Source organism: Lucilia sericata, unplaced genomic scaffold (genome assembly GCF_015586225.1).
Source record: "Lucilia sericata isolate MDLA Ls3-8-SP2 unplaced genomic scaffold, ASM1558622v1 Contig000192F_arrow, whole genome shotgun sequence".
In the NCBI taxonomy this organism is placed as follows: Eukaryota; Metazoa; Arthropoda; class Insecta; order Diptera; family Calliphoridae; genus Lucilia; species Lucilia sericata.
The window spans coordinates 367,501-383,778 of record NW_023994220.1 but is presented as its reverse complement, the minus strand read 5'-3'; the positions used below and the strand labels follow the sequence as shown (position 1 = coordinate 383,778).

General features: G+C 32.5%; 2 protein-coding genes across 3 annotated transcripts; both read left to right on the top strand.

Moving 5' to 3' along the window:
* Nucleotides 1-1,754: 1,754 nt before the first annotated feature.
* LOC119601822 lies at nucleotides 1,755-2,405 on the top strand. The gene has a single exon (XM_037953004.1). The coding sequence runs from the start codon at nucleotides 1,845-1,847 to the stop codon at nucleotides 2,403-2,405; it is 561 nt and encodes a 186-aa protein (XP_037808932.1). The 5' UTR covers nucleotides 1,755-1,844.
* An 8,370-nt stretch (nucleotides 2,406-10,775) lies between these two features.
* LOC119601834 lies at nucleotides 10,776-12,578 on the top strand. Of its 2 annotated transcripts, none has more exons than XM_037953018.1 (3): nucleotides 10,776-10,946; nucleotides 11,121-11,314; nucleotides 11,467-12,578. In XM_037953018.1, exon 3 carries the CDS (start codon nucleotides 11,827-11,829, stop codon nucleotides 12,382-12,384), a length of 558 nt encoding a protein of 185 aa, XP_037808946.1. In that variant the 5' UTR covers nucleotides 10,776-10,946; nucleotides 11,121-11,314; nucleotides 11,467-11,826; the 3' UTR covers nucleotides 12,385-12,578. The 2 variants fall into 2 exon arrangements, with proteins under 2 accessions (XP_037808946.1, XP_037808945.1); XM_037953017.1 differs by having other exon boundaries at nucleotides 10,777-10,946; nucleotides 11,121-11,408.
* The last annotated feature ends 3,700 nt before the right edge of the window (nucleotides 12,579-16,278 follow it).

Genomic DNA, 16,278 nt, shown 5'->3' with positions numbered 1-16,278 from the left:
TCTAGTTCTGTTCTAGTTCTGTTCTAGTTCTGTTCTAGTTCTGTTCTAGTTCTGTTCTATTTCTGTTCTAGTTCTGTTCTAGTTCTGTTCTAGTTCTGTTCTAGTTCTGTTCTAGTTCTGTTCTAGTTCTGTTCTAGTTCTGTTCTAGTTCTGTTCTAGTTCTGTTCTAGTTCTGTTCTAGTTCTGTTCTAGTTCTGTTCTAGTTCTGTTCTAGTTTCTAGTTCTGTTCTAGTTCTGTTCTAGTTCTGTTCTAGTTCTGTTCTAGTTCTGTTCTAGTTCTGTTCTAGTTCAGTTCTAGTTCAGTTCTAGTTCAGTTCTAGTTCACTTCTAGTTCACTTCTAGTTCAGTTCTAGTTCAGTTCTAGTTCAGTTCTAGTTCAGTTCTAGTTCAGTTCTAGTTCAGTTCTAGTTCAGTTCTAGTTCAGTTCTAGTTCTGTTCTAGTTCTGTTCTAGTTCTGTTCTAGTTCTGTTCTAGTTCTGTTCTGTTCTAGTTCTAGTTCTGTTCTTGTTCTATTCTAGCTCTGTTCCAAAACTACTCAATTGCTCTACTTACTGAAATAACATAAATTACAGTTTAGAAATTCTCCTCAAAATCCAGACAACAAGTATTCTTTAAAATTCCACGAATTCTTTTAAATCTCTTGCGTAATCCCCTGCAACAACTTGACCCAAAGAAAGATCAATGTCATCAATTTTCGAAAAAAAGTCAATCTCAATAACAAAATTTATGAACACAATATGTTTTTTCACTACTTTCACCTGCTATTGAAACGCCCCTCAATTGATTCGAAAGATTAAAAAAAATACAATAAATTATAGTAAACGATTAAAAGGGAATAAAAGAGGGAAGACTATAGACAAATGTAACATATTGTGAGAAAAAGTGATAAGAGGGGATGGTCTCGTCATGACATCATGGAAGAGTATAAAATCAAGTAAAACTCAGTTAAACTCAGCAGGGTGCAGGATAAGTGGAAACAATAGAAAAATAGAATTATAATTGTAGTGAAATGGTTGTTAAAATGAAATGTGTTTTTTTTTTAGAAATCTAAAAACTAAATGAAAAATTAATTAGTTTTCATGCCTAAAAACAATAGATATCCTGGAGAGTGAAACAATAGAAAAAGGGATGTTTATAGGGAATGGCATTGAAGTAGGTTGTATAGGGTATTCAGCGTAAACAGAATGAAGCGGTTGAGCGTTGAAGAGGGACAATTTATGAAAATTTGTAAAAAGGTTTTCTCTAATTGGCTTCAGCTGGACAAAAAATCTATAGCAATTGGAGGGAATCGATCATTATTTGTATAGACCTGTCCCATGGTTCCACTTTAATTTGTAGTGAGTTCTTGAATCCGTTTTCAACCTTGACTCTTTATAATGTTTAATCGCCTGTCGCTTGTATTCTGTCTTCGCTGCAATAACAGTTAAGTAATAAAACAAACAATTAAATCCCAAATTCTCGGCATTAATCCTTTGTAAGACACCAGACAATTGTCTCTAAAAGATTTACACAAATCCCCAGACAATAAACAGATTTTAAAGGTGAAAATTGTTTATTTTCTTTAAGAAAAGAATAGAAACGAAACACTTAAGACAAGTTAATAAATGTCAAATTGATCGCACAAACTAAAGAAAAATCCACTACCTGCTAGACGCACCACCATACGACACTAGAGAAAAGAGAGTAAAATAGAGAACCTTCCGCACAGCGTGAGATTAAGCAGACAACTATAAAAGGCAAGAGAAAATTGAGAAACAGCATCAGTCTGCCTTCAGCCAGCAAAACAAACACATCTCTTAAAAATCTCCCAAAAATTTACATTAAATCGAAAAACTAATAGAAAAATGGCTCCCTCACAAAAGGAACATCAACAAGAACAAACTTTGGGCCAAGGATACACCCACAAGAAGTTCAACTGCGGTTATTCACACAAAAAGTTGGGTCTGCGCCTTCGGCAACGTGAGCAGGAAAATAAAGAAAATCTCTCGCAGCCACAAAATCAACAAATGAAAGTCAACAAACCTGCCACTAAAGGACTCTTCCGTCCTTATGCCTTAGATGATAACAACACCCCCAGAAAACGTAAACTTTCCCGATCATCAGAATCTTCTGAGGAGAATTATTCCACACCCATCAGTACACCTCAAACCTCACCTTTAACATATCAGCAATCACCACAATTTGGACTAACTGCTAACACCATACCCTCCCCTCAGACTTGTCCAACTCCTGCCTTGAGTCCCAATTCCTATGCCATGCGTTTGCAAAGACAACGTGCTGCCCTCTACATGCGATATCTGTCTCAAATACAACAACAACAACAAAATCCTGCTGTTCTACAAACTACAACTGGTTACCCCATGGGTTATCCCAATGTGACAGCTCCCATTTTCAATGGCTGTTAAATTTTGGATGGAAATCAATCAGAAAACCCTATTTTTAATTTGTTGTTTAAGTTTGTAACGTGATAAATGTTCTTTAGAAGAACAGTTTTAGCTTTTAAGTGTTATTTTTAAAATAGAGACAAAAGACTTATTTATTTATGGAAAACCCCCCCAAAAAATATAATGAAAAATATTTAAAAAATAAATATTCTAACGGTATTTTTATTTAAAAAACAGAAAACTTAGAGAAAAGAGAGATCGAAAAACTAAAATTTGTTATATTTTATCACTTACTCCGGGCCCCACATACTAAATTTCATGTTTATAGGTTCAATATTATAGAAAATTCAAAAAGTACCTTTCGAAGAACGGAAAAGTACCAAAAAGTCCCCTTTTTTATTTTATCACTTACTCCGGACTCCACATGCTTAATTTCATGTTTCTATGTCCAATATTACAGAAAATACAATAAGTACCTTATGAAAAACGAAAAAGTACCAAAGAAATCGCCTTTTATATTTTTTTCACATACTAATTTCTTGCTTCTAGGTTCATTATTACAGAAAATTCAAAAAGTACCCTTTGAAGAACGAAAAAGTACCAAAACATCCCCTTTTATATTTTATCATTTACTGCGGGCCCTACATGCTTAATTTTTGCCGGTTCACACAGGAGAAGTTTCCCCGTGTTTAACCGTCACTTTCATTCTTCTAGGTTCAATATTATAGAAAATTTATAAAACTGCTTTTAAAGAACAAAAAAGTATCAAAAAGTCCCTTTTTATATGTTTTCACGTACTCCGGGCCCTACATGCTAAAATTATTTGGCCTATAGGTTCTATATTATAGAAAATTCAAAAAGTACATTTTGAATTATGAAAAAGTACCAAAAAGTCACATTTTATATGTTCTTAGATAGTCCGGGCTCTAAATACTTCTTCATGCTTTTAGGTTCAATATTATAGAAAATTCCAAAAGTACCTTTTGTACAATGAAAAAGTACCAAAAAGTCCCCCTTTATGTGTTCTCACTTAATCCTGGATCTACATACTTAATAACAATTGTCGTAATTGTTATTCTTTCTTAAACAAGTAATTCCAATAACAAAATTTACCGTATGATTACGTCTATTGTTGTTGTTTGTTTATAATCTGCCGCAGCATGCACAAAAATTCTCAATTTTTGATGAAATTTTTTGAGGTTGTCTCGGATTTTTTCTCATATCGCCGTTATTTATGAACCGAGTTTGCTGATTTTAAAAAAGGAAACTTCTCGAAAGCATGTCTGACAGAATTGTTGAAGATTTGGATCCCGAAGATATCTGGGGTCTTCAGAAAATTGATTTCAACAAACATACAGACGAACAGACAGACAAACAGACATTTGAAAACAAACTTTACTAAAGATGGACAGACGGACATCGCTAAACCGACCTCGATACCTATACGGAGTTACAAATTGTATTTGTTCCTTATGCGGTCACAATTATGAACAGAAAGACAATCTTAAATATACCCTTCTCCCGAAGGTGAAGGGTAGAACTAGAACAGAACTAGAGAAGAACTAGAACAGAACTAGAACAGAACTAGAACAGAACTAGAACAGAACTAGAACAGAACTAGAACAGAACTAGAACAGAACTAGAACAGAACTAGAACAGAACTAGAACAGAACTAGAACAGGACTAGAACAGAACTAGAACAGAACTAGAACAGAACAAAACAAAACAAAACAAAACAAAACAAAACAAAACAAAACAAAACAAAACAAAACAAAACAAAACAAAACAAAACAAAACAAAACAAAACAAAACAAAACAAAACAAAACAAAACAGAACAGAACAGAACTAGAACAAAACTAGAACTAGAACAGAACTAGAACAGAACTAGAACAAAACTAGAACGGAACTAGAACAGAACTAGAACAGAACTAGAACAGAACTAGAACAGAACTAGAACTAGAACAGAACTAGAACAGAACTAGAACAGAACTAGAACAGAACTAGAACAGAACTAGAACAGAACTAGAACAGAACTAGAACAGAACTAGAACAGAACTAGAACAGAACTAGAACAGAACTAGAACAGAACTAGAACAGAACTAGAACAGAACTAGAACAGAACTAGAACAGAACTAGAACAGAACTAGAACAGAACTAGAACAGAACTAGAACAGAACTAGAACAGAACTAGAACAGAACTAAAACATAACTAAAACATAACTAGAACAGAACTAGAACAGAACTAGAACAGAACTAGAACAGAACTAGAACAGAACTAGAACAGAACTAGAACAGAACAGAACTAGAACAGAACTAGAACAGAACTAGAACAGAACTAGAACAGAACAGAACTAGAACAGAACTAGAACAGAACTAGAACAGAACTAGAACAGAACTAGAACAGAACTAGAACAGAACTAGAACAGAACTAGAACAGAACTAGAACAGAACTAGAACAGAACTAGAACAGAACTAGAACAGAACTAGAACAGAACTAGAACAGAACTAGAACAGAACTAGAACAGAACTAGAACAGAACTAGAACAGAACTAGAACAGAACTAGAACAGAACTAGAACAGAACTAGAACTAGAACAGAACTAGAACAGAACTAGAACTAGAACAGAACTAGAACAGAACTAGAACAGAACTAGAACAGAACTAGAACAGAACTAGAACAGAACTAGAACAGAACTAGAACAGAACTAGAACAGAACTAGAACAGAACTAGAACAGAACTAGAACAGAACTAGAACAGAACTAGAACAGAACTAGAACAGAACTAGAACAGAACTAGAACAGAACTAGAACAGAACTAGAACAGAACTAGAACAGATCTAGAACAGAACTAGAACAGAACTAGAACAAAACTAGAACAGAACTAGAACAAAACTAGAACAAAACTAGAACAAAACTAGAACAAAACTAGAACAAAACTGGAACAGAACTAGAACAGATCTAGAACAGAACTAGAACAGAACTAGAACAAAACTAGAACTGAACTAGACTTACAACTTAACTTACTCAAATTTAATTCTTACTATGTTGATGAAATCTCGAAAATCTTAGGATCTATTAAGTTGAATTTGTACAGCAGTTTAAACCCTCCCCTAATTTTAGTTTAACTCTAAACTACTCTATTTAATTGAGTGTATAGCATCAATTACCTAATAAATTGTTATTCATTGCAGAATCCCTATTAGAGAAATGTACGGTTTTGAAATCAGCTTTAACATTTTGTTGCCTGGAGCAATTAATGATTGTATTTTAATTATAATGAAACAAATGTTGCATTTTTCTATCACAAGATCTTTCCTAAAACAATATGAAGATTTCCGATAACAAAGAAAGATCATTAATCAAACGATCAGTTATTATTTGTACATTTTTGCTTTTCTTTTGAGAGCAATTGAAAAACTCTGGATTATGTTCATTCCTGAATCTCGAGGGATTAATAAATAACATGTTCCATTGTAATTCAGTTCTAGGTTTTATCAAGTACTGTGATTAGTTTTCAAACAAAAATGATTAAAAACCTTAGATCGCCTGTAGATATTGAAATAATTTTGAAATCGGGAAAATTTTGATATACTGTGATCACTTGAAGTTTGGAACTAGAATGGATTTTTATATAAAGAACTTAAAGTCGCATATAGATCCTTGATAAGTGCCCAACTGAGAAAACATTAAAAATCACTTTTATATTTCAATGTGTTTTTGGGATTTTCCTAATTCCGCCATCTTGTTTTCTCTCTATCTTTCATGGCATACAGCAGTTTGTTTATTCTCCTAATTAACTTTGTCCTTTAGAGATTATTTCTAACCACAAATCTATATCCTGTAACGAATTGTGTAATAAAAAAATACTTCGTCCTTAAACGTCCTTGTACTTATTTCTACGAAATGGAAAAACGTGCAATATTCTATAGAACTACAAACAATAGAGAGTCCTTAAAAATAAATCCAAAAGATATCTATTGTTTAGTTAAATCTGCTGCATAGTTCAAGAAATAACTTTGTCATTAAGCGCCAGTGCAATAAAGATTCAATAGTAAGATCGGGTCTGAATTTCTTAAGAAAAAAACATTTGTTCAACAGATTGTACAGTGTAAACATTCGGTCATAAAGGTGTTTTTCATTTTAAAATATTCTTTACAATTTTGCAAATTGTTATTTTATAATCATGTTCTCAAGAAAGGTGCAGAAAAAAGGATCCTTTTTTGATATTTACTAGTTATACTACGTGCAACTAATGTTTTATTTTCGAAAAAAATCAGGTAAAAAGATAGTTTTAGGCAAAAAGGGAATTCCCTGTCTTTAGCAGAAAATGTGCTAATCCCTTAAAGGAAAGAAAGGTCGGAGCAAGCAAGAGCTTCAGTTTATTATTAATCCCTAGAAATTAATGAATGAATATGACCATTTGTTTTCCAAGATAATGACTTGAGAAAGTATTAAAGAAAGGAAGGAAAAAATGTAGTAGTTTATTTAAATAGGATCAAAAAGTGATCGTTTGATTAATGATCTTTATTCTATATTGTTTTAGGAATTAACAAAAAAGATCATGTTAAAGAAAAAACACATTTGTTTCATTATAATTAAAATACAATCATTATTTGTTTGGGGCAAATGATTTCAAAAAGTTTTTTTAAATCTAGAGATTCTTTAATGAAAAATCAATGATCATCTGCTCTCAATTAAATAGAACACATTAGGGGTTAGATTGATGTTATAAAAAAGAGCTGTAATTGAACTACTTTAAAGTGCATAAAACGCCATTTTGTTTCGTATTCTTTAATCTTTAATAATTTGTCGAATTCTGTTTCGATTTATTGATCAAAAACTCACTTTATAGTTATAACATAAGGGCAGTCGATTGAAGATCATTTGAAATCTATCTATCGATCCTCAAAACTCATTCTCGATCGTTTACATACAATTAGAATAGAACATTCGCTTTATAGTTATAACATAATTGAAAGTCTATTGAAGATCAATTGAAATGGCTACTACCGATCCTCCAGAAGAAATCTGCGATCGTTGAAATGCAACTACTTCTAGAATAGAACAACAATTGATTTGAAATTGAGATTAAAATCTAAAGACATTGATATCCTATTCAGTCGATGGAAACTCATTTTCAATCAGCAGCGATCCTCTAAATATACTCGCGATCGTTTATATACAATTAGAATAGAAACACATTCGATGCTAAATTATGATCGAAAACATACAGCTTTATAGTTATAACATAATGGTCGATTGAAGCTCAATTATGTCACTACTGATCCTCCAGAAGAAATCCGCGATCGTTAAAAAGGAACTACTTCGACAATTGATTTCAAATATTTATAAAATTCCATAAAATATTGAACATCTATTCGGTCGATAGATAAAAATGGACTGTCTACTGAAAATCATTCTTAATCACTATCGATCCTATAAACATATTCGCGATCATTTATATACAATTAGAATAGAATCACATTCGATGCTAAATTATGATAAAAGACGGCTATAAGCTTTACATTTATAACATAATTGAAATTCTTTTGAAAATCACTGATCCTCTATAAGAAATCCGCGATCGTTGGAATTTAATTACTTTTAGAATAGAGTCAAATGAGAATAGAAATAATGAAGAATCGATTACGACTCAATTGAAATAGCTACTGATCCTCCAGAAGAAATCGGCGATCGTTGAAATGCAACTACTCTTCTAGAATAGAGCAACAATTGATTTCAAGTTGTGATTAACATCTAAACACGATTAAAATCCTATTCAGTCTATAATGAATAGTCGATGGAAGCTCATTTTCAATTACTAGCGATCCTCTAAATATATTCGCGATCGTTTATATAGACTTACAATTAGAACAGAATCACATTCTATGCTAAATTATGACAAGCTTTATGGGTCGATTGCAGCTCAATTGAAATGGCTACTGATCCTCCAGAAGAAATCTGCGATCGTTGAAATGCAACTACTACTAGAATAGAGTCGAACACTTAATACAATTGCGGAAACTATTGTACTCCTATTCGGTCTATAGACTGTCGATGGAAGCACATTTGAAGTCATTATCGATCCTCAAAACATATACGCGATCCTTTATATTCAATTACATTTAGGATAGAAGCACATGATGCCAAACTATGATAGAAACGGAGACACGATAGAAAAGAAGACACGATAGAACCACCATTTACTCTACATATAGAATGGATTGTAGCTCAATTGAAATGGCTACTGATATATTCGCGATCGTTTACTTACTGATCAATGAAATAAATCCGGAATCGTTTAAATGCAACTACAATAATATGAGTACGTAAATTGTGATCAAAATGAAAATGCGTTTGAATACTCATTCACTTTGTCAATTAATTCACTAACGATCCTCAGAAGACATCAGCGATCGTTTAAATGAAACTACAAGAATCACAATTCAGCCTAAATTATGATTAAAATTTTACGCTCATTCGCTCTATTTTATAATGTAATGGATAGTCGAAGCTTAATTGAAGTCTGTACTGATCATTAGAAGAAATACGCGATCGTTTGATTGATGCTAAATTGTGATAAAAATGCAGACACATTGAAACCCTATTCAGTCTAAATCAATTGAAGCTCTACTAAAGTCATTAATGATCCTCAAAAGAGAGTTTAATATAAGTCACCACTCGGTTAATGATCCTCATAAGAGATTCACGATTTTAAATTTAACTACAATTAGAATAGAAACACAATTAATTCTATATTGTGATTAAAATGGATACACGATTGAACCTTCCCATCTGCTCTATAGAAATAGCATAATAGACAGACAATTGAAGCTCGTTTGAGTCATCACTTACAAGAGCACAGACTACTCTATCTTGATAGAGCTCCTTTCCATAATCTGGACTGTCTCAGAGATGCGTCACTAGTAACCATGATCGGTTTTAATAGAAGCACCGACTGGTTTACACGGAGACCGATCGAATCAAGTAGTCAACGAAATTAGGAAGGGAACCCATGCTCTCAATATTAGGGAATGGCAATTCTAAAGGTATTACAATGGGCCACAAGCCTTCTAGTGAACTCGTTTACTAGCGAACAACCTAGGTAACCTAACCTAACCTTGAGTCGTCACTGATCTTTAATTCGACATATCCTCTACCCAAAAACTCAAGATATTCCATTGATCCAAAATATTTGCATCTAATTTCAACGAAACACTAACAATGGCAGTGTCTTTTGACGGTGTCTTCTCTAGTCTTCGGCGTTTAGCTTCTTCTTCCTCATTGCTAGAGTCTTCTTTTCAGATAACCTTTGGATAGCCTTCACAATAGCTAGCTTAGCTATTGACTTTTTCTCTTTTTCTTCTTGGGTTTATTCTCACTTTGTTTCAGAACAAGGTTGGCAACCGCTATCGCCAAACTACTACCATTACCCCTAAAATGGCAATACCGATACCGTTAACTTTTCATCATTTCGAAACGGTTGCCACCTTATTTCATAGGTTGATCTTATACATCAAATTATTCAACTTTCTTCTCTAAGTCCCAAATTTTATTGGTTTTGCTGTTGTCACACACCTCTCCCAACATTCGCTCTACTTCATCCTTGGTTTGAGATATGATTCAGAGTTGGATTGGATTATCAAACTGACAAACTATCAGAGCTTTTATAGTGTATATTAATATGGTATTAGATCCAAGTAGTAGCACGAAAACATCTCTATAGATCGTTGAGTCTAGAAGCAGACGCCCAGGAATCTATTCCTCTTGACAGCTAGGGCTACGATATTCGCATAGATTATGGAAACCGATTTCCACTTTATCTTTGTCATTGCAAAATTCTTTGCATTACTGAGTTTTCTTTCAACTCCCTCGGAGTACATCAATGGCAGTCGGTTGACACTTTTGCTTACGATCGCTGTGTGACACGACATATGTCTGGCGAACAGATCAATACTTACATTGAATCTTCGCTACCGAGCGACACGAGATTCTCAACCTAGCGACAGCTGTATGAACCAAAAGTTTTTTCCCAGACCGCTGTATGATGACTGCGATCAAATCAAGACTTACATTGTATCTTTACTCCCAAACGAACCGAGTCATACTCAGTCAAATCCGCGACAATCCAGCGACAGTTGTATCAATCGAAAGCTGTTCACCAGGAAAACACTATTATCCATAGTCGAACTGTTACAACAACAATATCAACACTCTGGTACTGAGTTATTTAGGCCCTGCCACAAAGTATACAGAGGTGTCACTTTTGAAACTTAATGTTATCATGATGTGAGAGAACAGATGTTCCATCCAGAGGGGATTATTAACATAAAATTATAAATTTCTTAATAATGACAATCATTGGCAATCATTTCTAAGTGAATGACCTAAGTAACCGATATTTCAATAACAAAAATCGAGCAACGAAAAAGTGTTTAAAGAATAGAAAAGAAAAACTAAAGCAAATAAGAAAAATATTAAAAAAATATAAAAGATTTATTAAGAAACTATAATATTTTCAAAAAAAACAATTAAAGAAAAACCCGGAAAGATCTTTAAAATGTAAGAATGAATAATATTTAAGAACTGGAATACAATAGGGATTAACATTAACATAAATTTCCCATTTAAATTAGTTTTTAAATGTTGGAAGGGGGAAAAATCATTGATATTAAATTTCCACAAAATGTATTTCTTACTTTTTTCTAATGCTTAATTGATGTGTTTTTCTAATAGTGATCGTACGTAAAACTAAAAAAGGTATTGTACTACTTTAGCTGTTAAAAAGCGGATTAAGAGAGCAGCAACACAACTAAATGAAAAATTAATTGGTTTCCATTGTATACATTCAACCTTTTTTCATGTTGTTACCTCCTTCTTGGGTCGGTCTCATAATACAAAACACTTCAAACAATACCCTAAATCAGCAGGTAAACGAAATATGATATTGAAAAACATGACAAGATGACACATTTCGTGTAATGGCCACATATAGAACTGAAAAAAAATCCCTTATTTATATTGGTAACCATAAAGAAAATGTTTATGACCTAAAATTGTTAAGAAATTTTCTTATTTTCAGAATCAACTAGAGCATTTTCCAGCGGTACAGGCAGAATTATACAACCTGTAAGAACAGTTTTGTTCAAAAGGTGTCATAAATTTTACGGTTAATGATAATTTATTGATGGAACAAATGACCTGCTTTGAACATGTATGAGCCTAAACTCTGCTACCTGGGCAGGGGAGGGGGAACACAGGCCACTAAGAAAAAGGGTGATTTGTTGTATAAAATCTGTGATCATCTGGAAAAACGCAACAGATTCATTTAAGACATCAATGAGTAAAGATCATTATTAAATACGCTAAACTCTAAAAAGTTTCAAAACCGTGAAGAAATTTAGTGAATTGATAATTAAAACGTTATTAACAAAAATAAAAAATGGCTCCAGCACAAACTTTGGATATTAATACACAAAATACTGATAAATATACTCACAAGAAGTTCCAAGGAAAACGCAACTATGCCCATAAGAAGTTTGGCACAAGATCAGCGAACTCTCTAAAAGAAACCGTTACCAACAACGAAGTTCTACAAAATACCAACTCTACTTTGGCCCCTAAAAGATCCACCAATGATCTCTTTAGACCCTATGCTTTGCCCGATAATACACCTCCCCGTAAAAGAAAACATTCTGAAGTACAAACGAAATTGGATGAAAAAGAAGAAAATACCATGGAATTTAAAAGATTTGCTGCCTCCTTCGCCCCGCCAACACCTTCACCCTCACCACCTATGGCATATGCAGCATACCAGCCCCATTTTCTGCAGCCCTCACCTTTATTCTTTAATCCCAATTATCGTCTACAGCAACAACACTATCAATTTAATCCCCAAACTTTTGCCTTAATTTTACAAAAGCAACGGGCCGCTCTCTGTATGGGTGAGATTTTGAAACGGCAAGCTAATCTTAATTTGTACAATCTAAAGGGACAATAAGGCCTGCAAAGAAACCCTTTAGGGAAAGTCTCTAAGCCACCTTCCTTGGAAAGTATTGAAAACAGCAATTGTGATAACTTAACAAAAATATTAAAATAACCTCAACCAGTGATTTTTATTATAATTTTTTCTTTTTATATGTAATTGTGTATAAATTAAAACATTTTTTAAAAATATTATTTTTTACTTAAATTTAAGTTTTTTTATTAGTTTTAAGCAAATTTTCTTAAACAAATTTTTTGTAATAATTGTATATATTTTTTAAGAAACAATTGAAATATTTATTAAATAATTTGGTTTGGACGAATTTACAAACAAAAAATTTAAATTGTAAATGTTTTTTTTTTTTTTTTTTTTTTTTTTTGTTTTGTTTAAAATGAAATTATAAACAAATTCAGCTAGCTGAATAGCTAATAAATAAAGCACATATAAAAACTTATAAAAACTTATATTAAGTTATATTATGCACTAACAAACTAATTCAGCTAGCTGGATAGCAATTATAAAGCAATTTTTTATAATATAAATTAATACTCAGCTATATTATGTAATGAGAACTTAATTCAGCTAGCTGAATAGCAAAACTAAAGCAAAATTTATAATATAAATTCATATTCAGCTATATTATGTTATAAAAAACTAAATAGCTAGCTTAATAGCAAAAACAAATTACATGTATAACAGAAATTCATATTCAGCTGATTTAATAAGAAACTAATGCAGTTGCTGAATAGCAAAAAAATGTAATTTCTATTAAAAAACATAAATTTTAAGTATGTAACATCTTAAAACTAATTCAGCTAGCTTAATAGCAAAAACAGTCTAGTCTGTAGCCTAGGCTATAGTCTAGGATCTAACCTAATCTATAGTATAGTCTAGTATATGAACTGGTCTATAGTTTAGTCTATAGTCTAGTCTGTAGTCTAGTCTAGTCCGTAGTCTAGTCTATAGCCAAGTCTATAGTCTAGTCTATAGTCTAGTCTATAGTCTAGTCTATAGTCTAGTCTATAGTCTAGTCTATAGCTTGGTCTATAGTCTAGTCTATAGCTTGGTCTATAGTCTAGTCTATAGCTTGGTCTTTAGTCTAGTCTATAGTCTAGTCTATAGCTTGGTCTATAGTCTAGTCTATAGTCTAGTCTATAGTCTAGTCTATAGTCTAGTCTATAGTCTAGTCTATAGTCTAGTCTATAGCTTGGTCTATAGTCTAGTCTATAGCTTGGTCTATAGTCTAGTCTATAGCTTGGTCTTTAGTCTAGTCTATAGTCTAGTCTATAGCTGGTCTATAGTCTAGTCTATAGTCTAGTCTATAGTCTAGTCTATAGTCTAGTCTATAGTCTAGTCTATAGTCTAGTCTATAGTCTAGTCTATAGTCTAGTCTATAGTCTAGTCTATAGTCTAGTCTATAGTCTAGTCTATAGTCTAGTCTATAATCTAGTCTATATTCTAGTCTATAGTCTAGTCTAGACTATAGTCTAGTCTATAGTCTAGTCTATAGCCTAGTCTATAGTCTAGTCTATAGTCTAGTCTATAGTCTAGTCTATAGTCTAGTCTATAGTCTAGTCTATAGTCTAGTCTATAGTCTAGTCTATAGTCTAGTCTATAGTCTAGTCTATAGTCTAGTCTATAGTCTAGTCTATAGTCTAGTCTATAGTCTAGTCTATAGTCTAGTCTATAGTCTAGTCTATATTCTAGTTTATAGTCTAGTCTACAGTCTAGTCTATAGTCTAGTCTACAGTCTAGTCTATAGTCTAGTCTATAGTCTAGTCTATAGTCTAGTCTATAGTCTAGTCTATAGTCTAGTCTATAGTCTAGTCTATAGTCTAGTCTATAGTCTAGTCTATAGTCTAGTCTATAGTCTAGTCTATAGTCTAGTCTATAGTCTAGTCTATAGTCTAGTCTATAGTCTAGTCTATAGTCTAGTCTATAGTCTAGTCTATAGTCTAGTCTATAGTCTAGTCTATAGTCTAGTCTATAGTCTAGTCTATAGTCTAGTCTATAGTCTAGTCTATAGTCTAGTCTATAGTCTAGTCTATAGTCTAGTCTATAGTCTAGTCTATAGTCTAGTCTATAGTCTAGTCTATAGTCTAGTCTATAGTCTAGTCTATAGTCTAGTCTATAGTCTAGTCTATAGTCTAGTCTATAGTCTAGTCTATAGTCTAGTCTATAGTCTAGTCTATAGTCTAGTCTATAGTCTAGTCTATAGTCTAGTCTATAGTCTAGTCTATAGTCTAGTCTATAGTCTAGTCTATAGTCTAGTCTATAGTCTAGTCTATAGTCTAGTCTATAGTCTAGTCTATAGTCTAGTCTATAGTCTAGTCTATAGTCTAGTCTATAGTCTAGTCTATAGTCTAGTCTATAGTCTAGTCTATAGTCTAGTCTATAGTCTAGTCTATAGTCTAGTCTTAGTCTAGTCTATAGTCTAGTCTATAGTCTAGTCTAGTCTATAGTCTAGTCTATAGTCTAGTCTAGTCTAGTCTAGTAGTCTATAGTCTAGTCTATAGTCTAGTCTAATCTATAGTCTAGTCTATAGTCTAGTCTATAGTTTAGTCTAGTCTAGTCTAGTCTAGTCTATTCTAGTTATAGTCTAGTCTATAGTCTAGTCTATAGCCTAGTCTATAGTCTAGTCTATAGTCTAGTCTATAGTCTAGTCTATAGTCTAGTCTATAGTCTACTCTATAGTCTAGTCTATAGTCTAGTCTATAGTCTAGTCTATAGTCTAGTCTATAGTCTAGTCTATAGTCTAGTCTATCTAGTCTATAGTCTAGTCTATAGTCTAGTAGTCTATATCGTCTAGTCTATAGTCTAGTCTATAGTCTAGTCTATAGTCTTGTCTATAGTCTAGTCTATTATATGGTCTAGTCTATAGTGTAGTCTATGGTCTAGTCTATAGTCAAGTCTAGTCTATATAATCTAGTCTATAATAGTTTAGTCTATAGTCTAGTCTATAGTTTAGTCTATTGTCTAGGCTATAGTCTAATATAATCTATAGTCTGTTCTAGTCTTTTCTATAGGTTAGCGGAATAGTTTTATTTAAGAATTCTACTCGATTATTGCATTAATTTATTGCTCTGCCTTTGCAATTGCTGCAGGAAATCATTTCCAAGTGCCTTAAAGTATGCTTTAATTTTCAAAATTGACATAAAATTAGCGCCATCTATTGTACACATTGATCTCGTTTCTGTTTTGCATAAAGTGTATTTCCTCGGGTGGCAGCACAGCCGCAAATTTTCGACCACACTATTGCAAACGATCTGGCAACACCCGATTTTTCTTTGAATTTAACCAGTGTTGCCAGATTGGGAATGTTAGTTGGGTGCGAAATTTTAGCCTGAGATGCCACCCTGTAAAATTTGAATTTTGTAAAAATGAAATGAGGTTAGTGCGAACAATAGATGGCGCTAAATTTATATTAATTGTGAAAATTAAAGCATACTTTAAGGCGCTTTCAGAATTTGACTTTCTGGTACAATTGCAAGTGCAGAGCAATTAATTAATGCAATAATCCAGTAGAATCAGAACTATTGGATTTTAAAATTAATTTTGTAAGTAAATACAATTGCTAAGTAGTGAAATAATGCAAAAAAATGAAGGAAATTTGCATTTATAAAAGTAAAATTCAAGTAAAAAAATTTAAACAATTTTAAAAGCATATATCTGCTGAATTACTAATTTGTCTAGCTGAATTTAACACAAAAATGGCTTTTATAATAAATCTTGTTTTTTTTTACAATTCAGCTAGCTGAATTAGTTTTTAAACACATTATACAGATGTTTATTATAAAAATTTATTGCTGAATTAGTTTATAAACACTAAATTTAACCGAATATTGTTGGGTTTTTTAATTCAGCTAGCTGAATTTGTTTTAAAACGAATGAAATAGCTGAAAATGTAAA

Coding starts and splice junctions, on each gene's coding strand:
- LOC119601822 (XM_037953004.1), top strand. CDS start 1,845: ATGGCTCCCTCACAAAAGGAACATCAACAAGAACAAACTTTGGGCCAA.
- LOC119601834 (XM_037953018.1), top strand. CDS start 11,827: ATGGCTCCAGCACAAACTTTGGATATTAATACACAAAATACTGATAAA.